Raw genomic sequence first — 18,350 nt, forward strand, 5'->3', positions numbered from 1 at the left:
AATATGATGAGATAAGACCAGGGGAAACAACTTAATCATTTGCAAAATAATGTCTCTCTTGTGCTTTAAAATGAACAATTCTAAGATGGCTGCATGTTACAGTAACGTGCCCCCATCTTATCACCCATGACAATACAACATGTGCTAGCTAGACATGCTGATTTTGACACATGTTACTGTGTAATTTGGTCAGTAAGACAGTGACTCAAACTGAGTAACTTCTGATTCTAAAGTTTAGGTCCGTTTAACAAAAGCTCATGGCAAATGTGCAGTGGAAGTCTCATCTGTCTGGCTTGTTTAGTAATAAAACTGTCCCTTGTTGCAACTGTGCCAAGTCTCTCCCAGTAAACAGATCAACTTGATGGAGAATAAAACTTCAAGTGGAGCCTTTAACCAATTTGACCCTAATGCGACATCAACCTAAGTTAAACATAGATATCCCTTCCAGAATTAGACAAAACTATCATTTATTTACTTCACATTTACTTAACTGTGTTAGTAGATTTATGTCTCAGGTATGTAGACAAATTATAGTCATGATTTATAGAAGCATAAAATGAGTGAAACCATTAAAACGACTACACAGGTATTGTTGTTCGCTGTCACCTCTCTTGACCTTGTTACTTGTTACTTAAACTCATGCTTCATAAACACGGATAATGCAAATTTAGCTCTGTATCAGCTTGACCTGGCAGTGGCCAGCTAACATTTTTTCAGCCATGTTAACATATGACATGAGATGGAATAATATTCGAGTAGAAAGTAGCGTTGGAAAGTCTTTGATGTTCTGTTGGAAACAACACTTGAATTATAGTTTGTCAAATATCAGCAATAAAATCTGATAAAAAAAATAAAATAATGTGTGATTTAAGTTGGAACTTGAAGCATCATTATCAGATGAACTCCACAACTTTACATCACATTTCCACTCACAGTCTTTTCCCCAAATGACACTCAAGGCCCACTCCATTAAATAGCATCCCTCTCTCCGTGGCCATGCCTTAATTGGCTGATGGATCTGAATTACTTGATTTGTAATGCTAATGCCTGAGCTGATGAACCTCCACCACTGTCTGTCTTTACTCCAGTGCTGCTGCTGGGCATTTTCCTCTACACCCGCTGGAGGAGCTACAAAGGGCTGAAGGAGGGCGTTTACCATGTCTCGGCCCACCACGACGGATGGGAGGACATTCGAGAGAACGTCCTCAACTACGACGAGGAGGGAGGCGGGGAGGAGGATCAGGTACGACGACACACAGACACACACATGTGCTCTGCCTTCTGCTTTTTGTCTCACAACAGCGCTTGTTTTGTGGCCCTCACTATTCCATGCACAACACATTAATAACAACTAAGTATGTACATGCTAAATGAGTGCTAAATGAAATAAGTGTTGTACTGTACGCTGTGCATCTGCATGAAGGTGAATTTCTTTGAACTGCACAATTTTTAAGACTGTGAGCTCTTCTATTTTGGAAATACTAGATGCAAGGTAGGAGCTTTAGAGTGGGTTCAGTTAATTCAATTTGGTGTAAAATCCTCCACAGAGTGCATGAATGTGTATGTGTGTGCATGCGTGTGTGTGTCTGTGTGCGCGCCCTAGCGTTTTAATTAGGCCCACGCAAAATCCTTATCTCCTCTTTCCAACAGCCACAGTAACCCACGAGCACTCAACAGCTCTTAAGAGCTTGCATAATATCAAGCCTTTTATTGAAACAAACACACGTGGCTGCTGAACACACACACACACACACACACACACACACAGAGTTGGGGGTGGAGGGGGGGCACAGATTGGTATCACACCTTGTCAGCAACCAAAAACCCTTAAGGTCTTGGCTTGTTCTTAAAGCACCTGCAGTAAAACAAATACAAACTGTTAGAAACTAGTTACATGGGATTACACAGTAAAATGAGTTAATAAATATACATGGAAAACTGTTATTAAATTACAGTTGCTAATCAAATATGTTGCTGATTACATCTGAATATATTGGTGCCGTTATCAGTCTGATATGTTAAATATACCATTCTTTCTGTTGCCTTGCATGTTAAAGCAGGTAGGTGAGGTCTAATAACACATTGTGTTTTCATTAAATATTAACATGGAGGGGTTGTTAGGTTGTGAAACTGCTGCAGGGCAACAGCTAGACTAAATGAATGAAACGCAATCAGAAAGGCAGCAAGTGTAATAAATTACCTCACTTATTACACTCTCCGTAGGGTACTTAGTAATCTGTAACCTATTACATACGGGAAGTAAATTTACTCACGTTGCACATAAACCACATACACACACACACACACACACACACACACACACACACACAGTCGTGATCCCCTGTAGCAGAGCAGATGCTGGAGTTAATCCTCAGGAGTCCTGTTTGAGGTCTCTTGAGGAATAAAAACAGCACTTTCCACTCATCACATAATCAGTTTTACAAAGCGACCCACACCTCCTTCCCCTGTGTGTATCGTTTCTTCCTCCTCCTCCGCCTCCTACATCCCCCTGTGTTTTTCCATCTCTGCTGCCGTGGTTACAGTTGTGGTGGAATCACATTAGTACTGAAGTGACTAGATTCAGAGGCTACAGTATATGTGGAAATAATGGCGGCTCCTAAACCCCCAATGCACCAGCGCCTAAGAGATGGATAGAGAGAGAGAGACGCCCTTCATCTCCTATCCGAATCACCTTCGCTCATATATTTTTCTTTATCTTCTTGGCCTCTCTCTCTCTCTCTGTCTCTCTCTCTCTGTCTCTCTCACTCCAATTCACACACACAGGCTCACACTCAAACAGACGGTCTACTCAAAATTACGATGAGTTCTCTGAGACAGTAAATGGAGATAGATTGGAAACTTAAATAGGTGGAACATTCACAGTAAACGTAATAGGGAGAGCTGATTGTTTTTCTGCTCCCTTTTCATTTCTGCTCTCTCGCTGCCGCATTTCATTTTTTTTCTGCCTCATCTCGCTCCTCAAATCATTTAGTCTTTCTCTCGGCCTTGTTTCTTCTCATATCTGCATTTTTTTTCCCTTTTTTTTTTGTTTCAGTATCCGTACTAACCAAATCTTTTCCTCTGCTTTTGCATCGTGCGTGTCTGGGTGTGTCCAGAATGCCTATGACATGGCGGAGCTGCAGAAGTCTCTCCAGCCGAGCCCGGCCCAGTCGGTCCAGTACTGCCGCTCCAGAGCGCTGCACCACCCGCCTCCTCCCCCCCACCACCACCACCACCTGCTGCACCAAGCGCCCCCCGCCCCGCCCTCCACCCAGACGCTGGAGTCCCTCAGCCGGACGGCCAGCTCCACCACCCTGCCCCCTTCGGCCGCGTCCACCACCTCCACGGCCACCACCACCGCCAGCCTCCGCAGGGACGTCCCACCCACCAGACTCCCGGCCCAGGGCCAGGCGCGGCCCTCCCAGCTGGCTCGCCGCTCCCTGTCCTTCTCCAGCCAGGACCTGGCCCGCTACCTGTGCGAGATCATCCGCGACGCCGACCAGCATCCGGACACGGGGCCTTTTGACTCCCTGCAGGTCTTCTCCACCGAGGGAGGGGGCTCGCCCGCCGGGTCCCTCAGCTCCTTCAGCTCAGCGGGGCTGGATGGGGGGAGCGGGGGAGACGGGGGAGGGGGTGGGGAAGCGAGAAGGGAGGAGACACTCGGGGAGTGGGGGCCTCGCTTCGAGAAGCTGCGGGCCCTGTACGAGCGAGCCGAGGCCAGTGACCTCTGAGCTCAGGACGCTCGAACTGATGGGACCCTGACAACCGCCCGCCCCAAACAATCAATTAGCAGACACTTAGCAGTGACGGGGCGGGAAAACAGCGCGAGGCTGACTGACAAGAGAGACTCGCTCCACACCCCGCATTTGCTGACGAAAGGTGTTGTATTTACCAGACGACGAGCCCCATCAGTCAACGTGGTGGACTAACAGACAGATCAGTGTCCCTGTGAGAAGAGCCTGTCGCTCTGCGCTCCCTCTACCTTGGATTTTTGTCAGGAGCAGACATTATCAAACCTGCCAGTCAGGTTAAAGGGTTTAGAACGTAACTCTCCACCCAGGCTACTCATCATGATGGAGCTTAGCTTCACTGTCAGAAAAATCAGTTCCAGTCACAGCCAGTAAGAAAACTAAATTTCCTCGATTTTCTAACACACATGCTCTGGATGAGTGTCAGCCGAAGGCCTAAAATGTGAAATATGAAACAGTTGGACAGTTTTTTTTTATTTCTCTTTCTGTTTTTTTTTTACACCTGAGGAAATCTACACAACATGAAATGTATTTTTAGCACCTTGGCACTGAATTAAATCTTTGTAATCAACAAAGAACTATCGATATCACCCTGCGCTGTTACCTGACAAGACAGTGAAGATGAGTGGTATCATTCTGAGTAGCCCATGTAATAGTTTGGATTTTCAGTATATTGTGGACACATAGTGTTCTCGCTGCCTAGCTGTACACAGCTTCTGTCAATGTTCGTATGAGTTAAAAAGTGCTTCAACCATCATTGGGTTGCAGGGTGAGGGTTTTTTTTTTGTTTGTTTTTTGTTTTTTTGTTTTCTCTGGTAATGTGGTTGAGTAATTCTGTATTGGTTGGATGTTTCAAGTTTCAATGCTCCGTGGGTTGTGAGACATCAAGCTTTCTACTTACTACTGCACCCTCATCTTTATTTGATTTCCTATTCGCATTCACGCGTCTCCGCTGCTCATTCCTCCTCACCCGAGGGAGGACGCACAAAAAAAAGGAAAAAAGAAATTTGACGACTTTGTAATAAAAAAATAGGAGTGGACATGCGAACTGCGGGAGGGAGGAAATACGTGCTCTGTTGCTCTGTTCGACGCAGGCAGTTCCTCAGGCATACCAAATGTGGCGGCTGCTAGAGACTATTTTAACAGATGAATGCTCAGTAGAATACAAACAATGTCAAATGGCTTTCCAAGGTGACTACTCAATAAAAACAACTGGGAGGAGAAGGAGGAGGAGGATAAAGGAGATTTATAATGATTATATGTATATAGTCCAGAGCTGGTATACCTGTGCCATCACCGCTCAAACATCTCTCCATTGTCTCTTTGCTAAATTACCACAAACTCATGGCTGAAACTGTGTTATAATTGTGATAGTGGGGAAATGGACTGATAGAAAATTGCAGGAAAATAATAATGCTGCAGTTATTATCCAAGCTGTGAATTGTCATCACAGTGGCAAGTGTCACTCCCCCCCACCCCCCCCCCACCCCCTCTCAACACCTCAAAAAACAGGGACTGCCTGCAGTTGTGGAAGCGGTGAGAACAATTTGTCTAAAAAAGAACAAAAAGGCAAAGAACAATAATAAAACAGCAAAAGGGAAGAGGAGTGCTGAGCCTGAAAAGGACCTGTTCCTCTCACCTTTGATAAAAAGAGATGATTACAGGGTAGAGGGTTGAATCAGAGAGCGAATGCAAAGAGGGGGTAGAGAGGAACCATCTTAACAAGTGCCTGCCTCTGTGGTGAAACGTGCCACCAGTGCACCACGGAGCTCAGCAGCTCCGCAGGGAGCTGTAGAGAGGGGAGAGATGCTGGAAGAAATAGTTTTCTGCAGAAACGGTTTGTTGCACAACAAACAGCATAAATACACAAGTCATGCCCCCCCACCCCCACTTCTCATTCATGCTGCCTTTCTTCCTCCAAGCCTCCAAAAAAAACAAAAAAAAACAAACAAACAACAACAACAAAAAGCCAACCTGGCTTCTCCCAGCATTTCAGGCGCTGTATTCTGCAGGGAGTTGCAGCAGCACTCTCATTTTTTTTTTTTTTGTCTTCACATTGGCAGAGCCGAGTCTGTCGACAGAGCCGAGCCCGTCAGGGAGGGGGGAGCATTTAGAGGGTAGGAATGTGTGAAAACACGTCAGGCCACTAATCCTAATAGGAGCTGATGGCTTGCCGTCATGCTGGAAAAAACCAAAGGATTGCGGGCACTTTCGAAAAAAGTCAACAGAGGAGTTGATTCCCAAGATTGTGGCTTTCCAGAAACACGCTATTTTGTGGAAATCCGAGGCAACAATGTGGCTTTTAAAAAAATAAGAGACTTGGCAGTCCGGGGAGGGTGCAGTACACTGAGGGATGATGCCTGATAGGCTTTTTTTTTTATAGACATTTGGGGATTTCCTAGCTCGGGATGTTTTTTATTCTCCTGTAGAGAGAGGCCGAGGCTGAGCCGCCGCGCAGAGTGGCGGAGGATGAAGTCGCTTCATGCTTCACTTCTCTCTCTGCAGCTGTAAGGGAGCAGCAACTCACTTCCCATCACCGTTCATTTGAACCATAAAAACAGCTTCTTAAATGTTGTGTTCTGGGTGCAGATATGTTGTGAACAAAGTTAATGTTTTTACCTCATTTGTAAATACAGAGATAGATTAATTACGATTACTGCTTTTTGCCAAGAAAAAGCACCATAGGTTTAAAATGTGCAGCTTCTGAGAAAAAAGAAAAATCTAACTGAACATATCTTTTTTTATCATCATGGTGGTGATGAGCTCTGGACAGTTATGTAAGTGTTTTGTATTTTGCTTTGATCTTTTTTTTTCCTCAATAAATTCATTTATTTGCACCAGTGACTGAGCTGAATCATGACTGTGTCTTTAAAAAGAGATTGAAAGACTGAAAGACATGGAAAATGATAATCATAATGATCAACACAGAAATTGCATTGTTGAAAAAAAATAACATTTTATTGATCATACAGCCATTGAACATGGATGTGTCTAATAACTAATAACTACCATTGGAAAAGATTTCAACTCAGTTTGGGTATCTCACACTTTACTTCCACTAATAAGTGGCTTGGAAACTTTTTTTTTTTCCAGAGTAAACATTTTGATTTCTGATATGAAAAATGTCCAGTGGTAAAAAACCCAGTTGTACAACATGAGCTCAGTGGAGTTGTAGAAAAAGAAACAGCAAAGCAAAATGGTGAAAATGGCCGTAGGCACTCACAAACATCACACAAGTCCTCTGTGAAATAAACCCAGAAGTAGATGCTCTACACTACTGACAGATTTGAAACTACCTGTGCTGAGGATGAGGATATTCACGCTGCTCTTCATTAGTTATGCAGCTTTTAAGGTTCATCACTTCCCTGTCCTTCAGAACTTCTGAAGTACCAATATACACTGTACCTTCATTACACATTATTTAGATCTTCAAATTCTCTGTCACATTCATATAGTTGTTTTAAACATGGCACTGGTTCAGGGAAAAAGATTTGTACAGACACTTCTAGAGGATGCTGATTGGTTTTGTTTTCAGACTGGCATGCACAGCAAAAGTGCAGTTCATCATCAATAAAAAATTATCTTTAATTTTTAAATCTAAATTAATCTTTAACTCGAGCTTCAGCAGCAACATGGTCAAAAAGACAATTTGAATGGCAACTTTGAACATTGGTGTGTTGAGCAACAAATGCTGACAATGGAAAAAAAATTCTGTGTAACAAAATACACACGTTCTGTACTTTTTGTGTAGAGCCTCTTTAGATGGTCTTGGCCTCCCCACAGAGGCTTCACTTCAGCCCCACCAGACATCTTTGGAAAGAGCTCGAAAAGCATCGGAGAGCCCCGGCCTTATCACCTTACATCAGTGTGTAACCTCACAAATCCCTCAAGCCAGGTCCCACAATCTGTTGGAAAGCCTTCCCAGAAGAGTGAAGAGTTTGAAAAGGTCTAGTTCAGGGCAATAAGAAATCTCTCTCTCCTTCTTGCAAAATCTATTCTTTTCCCAAGTAAAAATATGAATTCAAGTAGCTGCATTTGTTTCAGCAACATCTACTAGTTCTTCAAAATGAGGCTAAATGGAGTGTTGAGCTCCATTTTATACGTCCGCACGAGTTAATGGCTTTCTCAGTCTCCTTTTCATTACGAAAACCATAGGCAGACACTGCGCCTCCGAATGAACTACTAATCCCAATATGTATGGAAATTAACAATGCAGAAAAAAGTATTACATTGGTACATTCTTATTAGGCAAACATAATAGAATCACTTCGTTCTGAAATAAAGCAATCAGAGATCTCCTAAATTAAACATCCAATGCGAAGGCAGGAGCGAGGGTGGGGGGGGGGGGGGGGGGGGGGGGGGGGGGTGGAAAGGTGGGGGCAAGCAGCGCGGTTTCAGCACTGATCCGATTGGTATGCATTACAATGAGGCTGCACGGTTAACGAACAACACGTCGTCAAAAGCCCCACAACAACTGTGTGCAGGGGTGTTGTTCATGCATCTGCGAGAGCGGGGATTATCAAAGACAGAGGTCCTTATTAACAAGTGTACAAATATAGGCCAACTGAGATGAGGGAGAGAAAAGAAAATGTGTGTGTGTGTGTGTGTTTTTTTTCATGTGTGTCATGCCCACATCACGGCTCATTGTAGCAGGCAACTCTGACTGGCTAATCAATAATTATCGACACAGGCTGCAGCCTTTCAATCACCTCCTCTGCTGCTTTGCTCTCCCTTTGGTTCAAAAGAAGGAAAAGAAAATGAGGGAGAGGTTCAGATCATTGTGAATCCATGTTTTGATGCGTTCTCATCTCTCCTCTGCTGTTGTTTAAACATGAGCTTCTTCCAACCACCCACCCACCCCCACCCCCCCTCCTCACTACTCCTCATCCTCCCCACGTTCTTTTCTACCCACAAAGCCTCAGTTTGATATGCAAGTATTGGCCCTCACTCTCTCACAAACTATTTTGGATTGCGGCGGGGAATCAGCGTCGTTGTTAGCCTACTGCAATTTCCTCGGCACTTACATTATTCATGTGTGTTTGTGGCTGTATGTGTGAGTGTGTGAGGGAGAGAGAGAGACAGGGAGAGAGTGTGTGTGTGTGTGTGTGTGTGTGTGTGAGAGAGAGAGAAAGAGAGAATAGAGAATGAAGGCTGAGGCTGCTGTTGATGAGAATCATAGCCAACAAAAAGAAAAACATGACAGCAATCACAACAACAACACTGTCACGAATATCACTTAGTACCAGATTTGACCTCAGCTTTACAGCAAAAACACATTTAGGCAGAGGTGGAACCCCTTTTCCACTCGGACAGGGAATCGAAAGCAACCAAATTATTTCCATCTTTCTTTTCGGGGGATAACTGATAACATCGATCACTGCCCAGCCAAATGTGCTTTGGCATTAAAGTGACAAGCTAATGGTCAAACTTATTGCAACAGATCCCGCAGAGTGAGAACACAACCCTGCAACTTTCTCTCCTTCTTAAAGGGTCAGTGTGTCGGATTCAGGGCCATTTAGTGGCAGCAACCAACTGAGTACCACTACCCTGAAACATGAAACGCCCTCTCTCAAATCAGCGTTTTGGGCTAATGTAGAAACATGGCGCCGCTTCTAAGCTAACGATTTGTAGTTAGGGGTGAATGTTTTCCAGCCCCCTAAATTCTGCACACTGGTCCTTTAAACTCCAACAGCTGGAAATATACCACAGGGACACACAGGACACAACAACACAGTCAAGCTTTAGTAGAGTAATGTGCTTTTTTTGTTTTCTTTAGAAACTCATATATGAAAATACTTGTCTGGATTAAGCATTAAAGTGTATCCCTGACCAAAGAAATATTAGATTAGAAGAAGTATAAGTTGTTTTTCATGTAACAGACTCCCATAACGTTGGATCTGTCTAATTTTTTAAAGTCTGCATGATATGGTTGACAGATCTGAAAAAGCTGGTAAATGGACCTTGAGATGGGATTGTCTTGTCGACTTTTGAATTTTGATGCTAAATATTTGAATGAACACAAGAAAGCAGGCAGAAAGTGCTGTGGATGAAATCATAAAGGCTGTGACCCACCAGAAAGTTTGGTTTTTCTGTAATAAATTAATTTACAATCAGCATGAACAGTGGATTCACTTGCTACAGTAAATCCATGTACAACAAATTTTGTACCTTGACCAACAAGTTGTCTTGACAATACAGGTAGAGGACAAACAGTCCACAGTATAACCCTGGTCCTGGTGATATGTTTTTAAACAAATTGTGTTAATGTCTAGTCTCATTAGTGACTGAGCTAAACAGGAAGTTAGCATGTTTATTATGTTTTCTCTCCTCTTCAATAAAACTCCCATGTTGAATGGAATTCAGATCAATCCCAGGAACAAAGAAGCCACATGACACAGTGCTGCGAAAACAGACAGAAACTCAGACTACTGTTATGGATTCACACTGAGATGTACAAATGCTCGGAGCTGGTTTGTTAGCGGTTAGCTCGCTAGCAACACAAGTTCACCAATGAGCCCTAGCCCAAGCTCCCAGAACCGGGCATTATGCAAACACACTTGCGGCCACTTCCTGGTGAGACCAGGCCTTCACAGTCAGAACTTTCTTTCTTAGTTCATTTCAGCTCTTCCTTGGTTTTAGTTTCAAATTTGAGTATTTAGAAAGAGTTCATTTTTAGTCAACGTAGTGGCTACACGCACATTCTGACAGTTTACCACAGTTGCAAGGCTTATTTTAATCCAGATGTCTATTTATACCTATCTCTTAAGAAGTGACAGTCAGAACTGCATTGGCAACTTGCACTTTCAAAAATAATGTATTATGTTAATAAAAGCAAAAAATGTGAATTAGGGTGTTGGGTTCCAAAAGCCAGCTAAATTTATTTCTGTCCCTATTTAGTTTTGTAAAGAAGGACCCAACAGTAAATACTGTATGTAATATACTGTGTTCAAAGCAAAACTAAAATACCAGATTTGATAAAGGATTTTTATGGACTCTGATCCTATGCTAGATCAAGATAAATGCCCCCCCCTAAGTCAACTCTGGATGAACAAAACAACAATATTTCTAACTACTTAGAAGAAGTAATCAATAGTGTTTTGGTCATTTCACAATGCTCTGTGCAGAAATGACAGTTAAGTCAAATTAAACTAAGCTTGTAGGTGTAGCTTGTGGCGTTCAGACCCCTGAGGAGAGCAGGTGGACAGATGGAAACAGAACAACCCAAAGCAGGACTTGTATAGGTGCTCTCACACCGCTTTAACTAAAAGGGTACTGCCCCAAGCTTGAACCGGCTTTGCTGCTCGAACGCCACAGTTCACAGACCCATGTGTTAAAGAAATAACAGGCATGATCACAGCTGGCCACAACGCAGGGAGGAGACGGAGGAAAAGTCAGGATTCAGTGCTTTTATCTTCTTCTTCTCCTGCATCTCTCTCCCCTTCGGCCTGCGACAGGGTTTTCCTTCCAGCCGTGCTCCAGCTACTGAGTCGCACTGGGCTCTGAGTTCTTGCTGCTTTTCTTGCGTTTCTTCTTGACCCGGTACACGTGGAAGGTTTTGTTTTGGAATGTTCTGGTGAACAGAGCAGTGTAAGCCACCGCGTCCGTCTTGATGGTCTCGCAAAATCGTGGATGGGAGGCGGGGATGAGGTCCGGGTCGTTCTCCCCAGGTCCATCCATGATCTGATGGTATGGAGAAAGAGCATGTCAACATCAACAGTGAGAAAAATGGCAACAAGTTGAGGCTACATTTGTAAAGAGACTGTGTGTTCATCAATACATTGTGTTGACATATCAGAAAATCCCATCAACGGACTGACACCCTGTAGCCCTTACACTGTACGATTACAGCTTTGTCCACCAGTTCATTGTCTATTTCTCACTGTCTCTCCACAATAAAGAACAAATACGAGCTCTCACAGCCCCTGATTTCACCCTGTGTTCCTGCCAACCCCATCCAGCAGAGACTCTGCCTCAATTTTAAAGTTATTTTGATGCCTTTGTTAGATAGTGGACAGTGAAGAGAGACAGGCCAGCAGTTAAGAGTCCTGCTGACTGAGTGGTAGAGTTGAGCCAGAACTTACTGCCTAGAACTCGTCATGTGGTCTGCACCCTAATCACTCAGCTATCGGCCTGGCCTTGTAACATTTTTATCATTATTGTTACAATAATAAAACTTCTGAGAGTAGTTGGCACATTATGTTAATACAATGTAAAGATTCTGAACTGAATGTAGGAAAGAAGTAAAACTTCAAAACCTTCAGCTACTCACAAACACTTTTGTGAATCTCAACGAAACTAGCAGTGAATAGTGTTTTTCTTCGAGATTCATCAAAAATGAAACTTGTTTGGTGCAAACTAAGAACTTAACAATGAATAAAAGAGATGCTCTTCATCAGTTTTTTTTTTCTTTGCCAATGTTGAAACAGGTTTGGATGGTTGGTTGTTTTGTTCTTGCTCAGTCATACTGTAGTTCAACAAACTTTATATCAATGTGACTGTGGCTGCTTATCTTTCCAGGATCAAACCACGATTTTATTTTGAGAAGTCAGAAACTGTTTGAGTTATTATGTTTTTAGCTACAACTACCACCTCAAAAGAAGAAGCTCAAAGTAAAAACATAAAATGTGTAGAGACAAGTCAAATTCTTTTCAATTTATTCAAGTCAATAATTTGCACCCCTGTTGTTTGAACACAGGCGCGGCAGCGGGAGAGAATTTTTATATTTTCTTGGTTTGAACTTTGATATACATTCCAGGTTAGTGAAGAAGATTCTTGTAAAATGTTGTGTAATAAAAGTTTGAAGTCTATCTATTAGGTATAGGCCCATCCCTCTGAAGGCTCACAGGGGGCTGGAGCCGATCCCAGCTGACCCTGGGCAAGAGGTGCTCACATTCACACCCACTGGAAGGTTAGCCTGCATTATATCTCTGGACTGTAGCGGGAAACGAAAAACCTGGTGAAAACCTACACAGGCATGAGGAGAACTGGGGTTCAAACCCAAATCCTTCTCACCACTACACCATGGCACCACCATGTGTAGTTTGAAGTTTTGTTATTAAAAAAGGTAGCTCATAATCTGTGGTACCAGTAACTTAAAGACAAGTCAGGTTTTTATATAATTCTATCAGTTCAGCACCCATGTCCTCCCCATGACTCCAGAGATACATGGTCCTGTTTACGTCTAGTACGTAAGGAAGGAAGTGAGTAAGGAAGGAAGAAAGGAAGGAAGGAGGCAATAATTAAAGGGACATTGTGTAACTTCTCCTGTTATCTATTCACAAAAATCGATTATTTCGTTCAAAAGTATGTTTTTCAGACGGCCGTCGGTAACAAACCAGATGTAATTTTAGTCACAGAAGTTGAGAGAAAGCCGGTAAAACGTGGGTCAGGTAAACAATACGACATCGCCATGACAGCATATTGTCACGTCTATTGTTTTGCCTCGTTCTGACGGACCACTTGTTTACATAGAGGCTTGTTTATGCCCGTGCAGTGGCTGTCGTCCGTCTGCCGTCTGCCCAATTTCACGTGAACGCAGCATGAAAAATACGATTGAGTTGCTTGCGATATACAACCGCAACGCTAGATGGGAGTAATTCCTACACAATGTACCTTTAAGTAAGGAACTAGGAAGAAAAGTAAGTAGGGAAGGAAGGAAGGCAGTAAGGAGGTGAGTGAGCAAGGAAGGAAGTAATGTAGATAGCCTATGTAAGTAAGTATGGAAGGGAGTAAGGAAGTAAGGATAGAAGGAAGGAGGGAAGGCAGCATTGAAGTAAGAAAGAAAGACGTGTGCCCAGCATTGCTTCAATAAAGCTGTCTAGATGACAGGTGTGGTGTATGCTGTGTGTGACATTTACGCCGTCACAAACACACATCAACCCAGTGTTTCATGTGTCTTACACCACACTGAGCCAGACAGCCAGATTGAAGCTTGTCTCGCCTCTGGTAATCCAAATAGCCAGTGCAAGGCATCCGACATCAAAATAAGGGGAGACGAAGGGGGTTTGAAGGGGGGTGAGGGAGGTGAGAGGAATGAAAGAGAGAGAGGGCGACAGCAAGAAAGTGAGAGACAGTGAGAAGTGAGAGTATTGATCTTTAGACGCTGACAGGTTTCACCCAGTCACAGAGTCTGGCAGAAGGGGCGGCACAGGAGGCCACACACACACACATTCTGTACAGCTGTCTTTGTAGTGCTGACCGATAAAGTGTTTTCATCATCATCACGATATGAACCGTGTGCAATAAACACATTGTAAAACAGCTGACTAGAAATATATAATTTTACATACAGGCCATGCAGTCACACTGGGTTTACAAGGTGCAGCGTCTGGGTCAAATTAACCGTAAATAAAATCTCTGGTGTGTTTTTGTGTTGCACAGCAGCAACTGTTAACTGGAGCTGGCAACAAGTATCTCTGAGTGTGATCACAACCTTTGAAAGTACATGATTAACATCTTTCATCACACCAACTGCTTAACAGGATTTAAATATGTACAGAATTTGCATTTGCAACTTCTTCCACCACACTTTACTTATTTGACAGCAGCATGGAAACAGGAAACTGTCGTGAGCAAACTAAAAGGCAAAGTTTCTCTGTCAGTGACTGCAGCACATACACTTGTGTGAAGCTGTAAGTACGGCCTGAGACAGACACTGTTTATTTATCACAAGACATGTCACCATTGCAGTGTTATTGCACACTGCAGACTGTCCTCATACCATGGAGGCCTATAGCGGGGGCTTGTCATTGATTGACATAACGCATTCCCATCCTGCAAAAATGTTAAACCCCACAAGTTTAGTCTCCACATGTCCCTCCAAGCAGCTTCTCTTTCTGAACTTACATTAATAAAGGAAAACAAACACACGCAGTCATAGTGAATCATGTTGAATAAATGCCACCCACATGTCCGTTGGCCAGATCGAGCAGGTCCCGCAGTCTGCAGCCCCTCCTGTGCCTCCGCTCGTAACAGATGCTGTTTTCCAGCACCACGTAGTCGGCCCCGACAGCCTTCAGTATGTCATAGACTTCCTCTGGGGAGCGCTGGGCGTACACCTGATACACCTGCACACACACATACACAGAAAGAATACAAGTGGATTTAATTAGGTTTGTATGCATTTTCGTGATTCCTTTTTCTGCCTATAGATCATCTGGCTTCATAATTTAACGGCATATTGTAGGAAGGAGAAAACTTCTCTCCTGGAACTCAATTACCGGGCACATTTACTTTGAATTAGACTTCTGATGAAAGTTGGTTTGATTCAATTATAACATGCTTACAGGAAAAACTCTGAATGAAAACAATTAGAAGTGAAATAAAATCAGAGGGAGAACAAAAACAAAAGTGTTAACCACAGCGGCTTCTCAGCGTCTCAGCTTTCTAAAATCTGTCATGGTCCATCTTCTCTGTGAAACGAATGAAATACAACTTTTGACCAATTTCACACTACAGCAGGTTTAAATGGACAAATTACGTAAGGCGCTAGTACAGAATTTAGGAACAGAATTTTCTCCTGCAGATGTTTATCAGGGATAAAACGCAGCACAGTAGTCTTTCAATGTTCAGTTTTTTCTGTTGAAATGAGAAGCTGATTAGTGACAATCAAAGTAGCTCCAATGACACAGCCTTGGCTGTGAATAAATGGGAAGTTTAAGGACATCTGTGGCGTCGGCTCTAGTTTAGTAGTTCGGGGAGCTACTAACTGAGGATGGGTGATTTATTTAGAATTTCTGTTTCATGTCGCTGCTACACGAAAATACTGTTCAGCAATACGGAGAGTTTACAGTCACATCATTGCAAGGCTGCACCGATGCTAATGTGCTCATGTTCAGCCACCTAGTGCTGCAATTTTCAAAAAGCCATGGCCCTCACACAGTGTGACTGTGCAGCTCAGTGTGCTCTAAAAAGTGTCTTGGACCATAAATGTCCACTAATAATATTTTAATAGTTGTAGTGAGACTACACACCCACTAGAGAACCAAATGTGTACTAATCAGCCTCCGAACATACTTCCTAGTGAAAGCACTATTTCATCCTGTTTGAGTTTCCCTGGCTATTTAAGGACGTTATGTAACCTTTTCAAAAATGAAACAACATATTTCCATGGAAACCATTAATTTGGAGCTGAGTCTTATGGACCTTGTAGATGCTTGTAGAAATGCTTACAGTTTTTTGGACAAGCCACGCTCATCCAGGGCCTATTTGTGTAGTCGTTCCAAAGTTTACACAAAGATAAAATGTTGTTCTCAGTTCGGCATATATTATACAGTATGCTTCCTGGGAATGTGAATTAGGAGCATAAAACACATAGGTGATAAGAAAAGCTCTGTTCTTGGCCTACTAATGAATTATTTTGTAGCGAAACACAAATTAAGCTGAGACTTAAGCCCTTCAATAACACACACACACACACACACACACACACAAACACACACCCAGAGCCTAGAAGGTTTGTACCAGTGTCGTGGATCATTAATGAGCTCTACACTAAGCTCCGGCCTCGCCAGCGGCTCAGCATGGCCGACTTCCCACTGGGAGGCAAAACATAGGCTCAGCTACGCGAGAAATGACCCACACATTACTTCCTGCTTGTTGTGTAGAAGACACACACACAGAAAGAGAAGCAGAAACGGATAACACCAACAGTTCTATGTTTATAGCATATCTGAGCCTGGATACGTTTTTTGCAATCATTTCTTTGGTGTCAAGTTTTCCATTTCACAGTCAACAGTCAACACACAGTAATGGACATCACTGACGACAGGCATGGGAAGGCTAGGGGGAAGAAAAAGACACGATGCAGAGAGAATTCACACGAACAAAGACAAATCGAATTTGAGTAAAAAAAAAATGTTTACACCGAGAGTAATGTCAGTAAATTGGTAAAACAATCTGTAGAAACATAGCATCTACTCAGCTTGTTTTGAAAAGTGGTTCCCTCCATTAATGACAGCGAAAACCCTCTGCATCCGCTTTACATTACATATATTATGAAGGCACTCAAGTGCAAGCGCCACCGTTCACCGCTCCTTTACTGGAACTCGGCATTTTTTAGGCTCCATTTTTCCTGTATTACCACTCAACCTGACTTAATGGATGCCCCTTGTTCTCACTGAATCTCCTGATCTTATATTCATTCACACAATCACTGCAGGTCACTGGCCCCATCTACAGACAATTCCCTGGTCTCTCACGCAAGACATCAGCACAGAGCTGAGTGAGACGGATGGGTGAGGTTAGCTGCGGTTGTACAGTACGTGATTTTCTCTGTGCAGGAAAAATAAGCGGCTACCAGCTGAGCAGCAGCAGGTTCAGGAAAAAAGCCATAACATTCAGATTGATTCAATCCCTATAATATCTTCTCGACAATAAAAAGGAAATTAAAGGTCAAATAATGTTGAATAGCACTTAAACAATGTTACGGTGCTGTGACGGTGCGTCTGACATTTCAGTTTTCAGTGTCACTGCTTATTTTTTAAGACCTTGGGGGGTAATATGAATCATGTAAACAAATGAACAAATGCATCAGCTTTTTTAGTTAAATTTAAGATTGAAAATGTTCTTTTGAAAAAAGCCTATCACCTGCATCTTATGGACAGTGTGTCATCATAATAAGAGATGATTACACACTCTCCTAGCTCTTTAAACCACTGCCAAACTGAAAAAAGAATGAAAAAAAAGGCAGTGAAGGCTGCTGCTTGATTGTATTTTACAACACAAAGTGATATCTGGAGGCAGCATAGTTGCAACAAAGTCAATAGGGAAACAGAAATGGAGACAAACTAAATACATTTGCTCTGGGCGCCTCAAACTCAGACAGAGCCCGGGTCTGTCCTCTTGAGCTGGAAACGTTTCAACTTGAATGGTGAAAATTTCCCTGAGTCTCAGCGACACCGTGACTGCTGACGGCAGCAGAGAGGAGAGCGCCTGGAAGACAATAAGAGAAAGTAGTGACGGTGCTGGAAACTCTGGCAGTGGAGAGATGTCTCACATCAGCCGTGAAGCTGGGAGACTTGTCCATTGATTACTTGACGATTGCGGCCAAACATAAAGATGTCAAAATAGACCAACAGATGAATGCACGTTTCTCTCTCCTCCTACTCAACCGGGTCACATGATAAAAATGAAGAGTTTTCAGCTCTGTGATACAAGTCACCTCATTTTGCATAGTCGCATGCTGTCCCAGAGACTACATCATCAAAAATGACCAATTTATACATGCAAACATTTGATTGGCTGAAAGGTAGGGGGACTATCTGTGGACTGCGTCATGCACAGAGGAGACGAGAGTGGATACGTTACAGCAGTAAGTTAATTGTTAAGTCTGAGGAAGAGCCCCGGCTCGAAACGTTAAACACTGTATTTATTTAATATTTTAAATGGGAGTTCAATAGTGTGTGGATCTTTTTGAGTTTTTTTGCTTACAGCAGTTAAGTTATCAATGTCAGTCAAGAGACCTCAAGCAAGAATGAAAATGTTGTATTTGAGATCACTCCCTCTCCTCTACTGTCTGAACAACACACACATCTTAATTATTTCCAGGTTGATGTGCTTTGTGTTAAATATGATACCACCCAAAACCCTCACCAGCCTGAC

At 42.9% G+C, this 18,350-nt stretch overlaps 2 protein-coding genes across 6 annotated transcripts in view; one reads left to right on the forward strand and one right to left on the reverse strand.

Moving 5' to 3' along the window:
* Window positions 1–5,229, forward strand: part of LOC146990018 (neural-cadherin) — a 325,636-nt gene extending 320,407 nt beyond the window's left edge. Inside the window, exons 36-37 of the mRNA XM_085767491.1 lie at window positions 1,089–1,243; window positions 3,117–5,229. Of these exons, the coding sequence (XP_085623617.1) occupies window positions 1,089–1,243; window positions 3,117–3,731 (770 nt within the window). The 3' untranslated portion in view covers window positions 3,732–5,229. The remainder of the gene's footprint in view (window positions 1–1,088; window positions 1,244–3,116) is intronic.
* Window positions 5,230–8,372: 3,143 nt separating this feature from the next.
* Window positions 8,373–18,350, reverse strand: part of dpy19l3 (dpy-19 like C-mannosyltransferase 3) — a 69,255-nt gene continuing 59,277 nt past the window's right edge. For 4 of the 5 annotated variants that reach the window (XM_085767576.1, XM_085767598.1, XM_085767587.1 and 1 more), the window contains 2 exons: window positions 14,657–14,815; window positions 11,141–11,429 (listed from right to left, as the gene is read on the reverse strand). In XM_085767576.1, the coding sequence (XP_085623702.1) occupies window positions 11,229–11,429; window positions 14,657–14,815 (360 nt within the window). In that variant the 3' untranslated portion in view covers window positions 11,141–11,228. Of the gene's footprint in view, window positions 11,430–14,656; window positions 14,816–18,350 lie in introns of all 5 variants that reach the window. The other variant, XM_085767560.1, reaches the window with a different exon arrangement.

This window comes from Trachurus japonicus, chromosome 3 (genome assembly GCF_045865225.1).
Source record: "Trachurus japonicus isolate A0001 chromosome 3, Traja_1.0".
In the NCBI taxonomy this organism is placed as follows: Eukaryota; Metazoa; Chordata; class Actinopteri; order Carangiformes; family Carangidae; genus Trachurus; species Trachurus japonicus.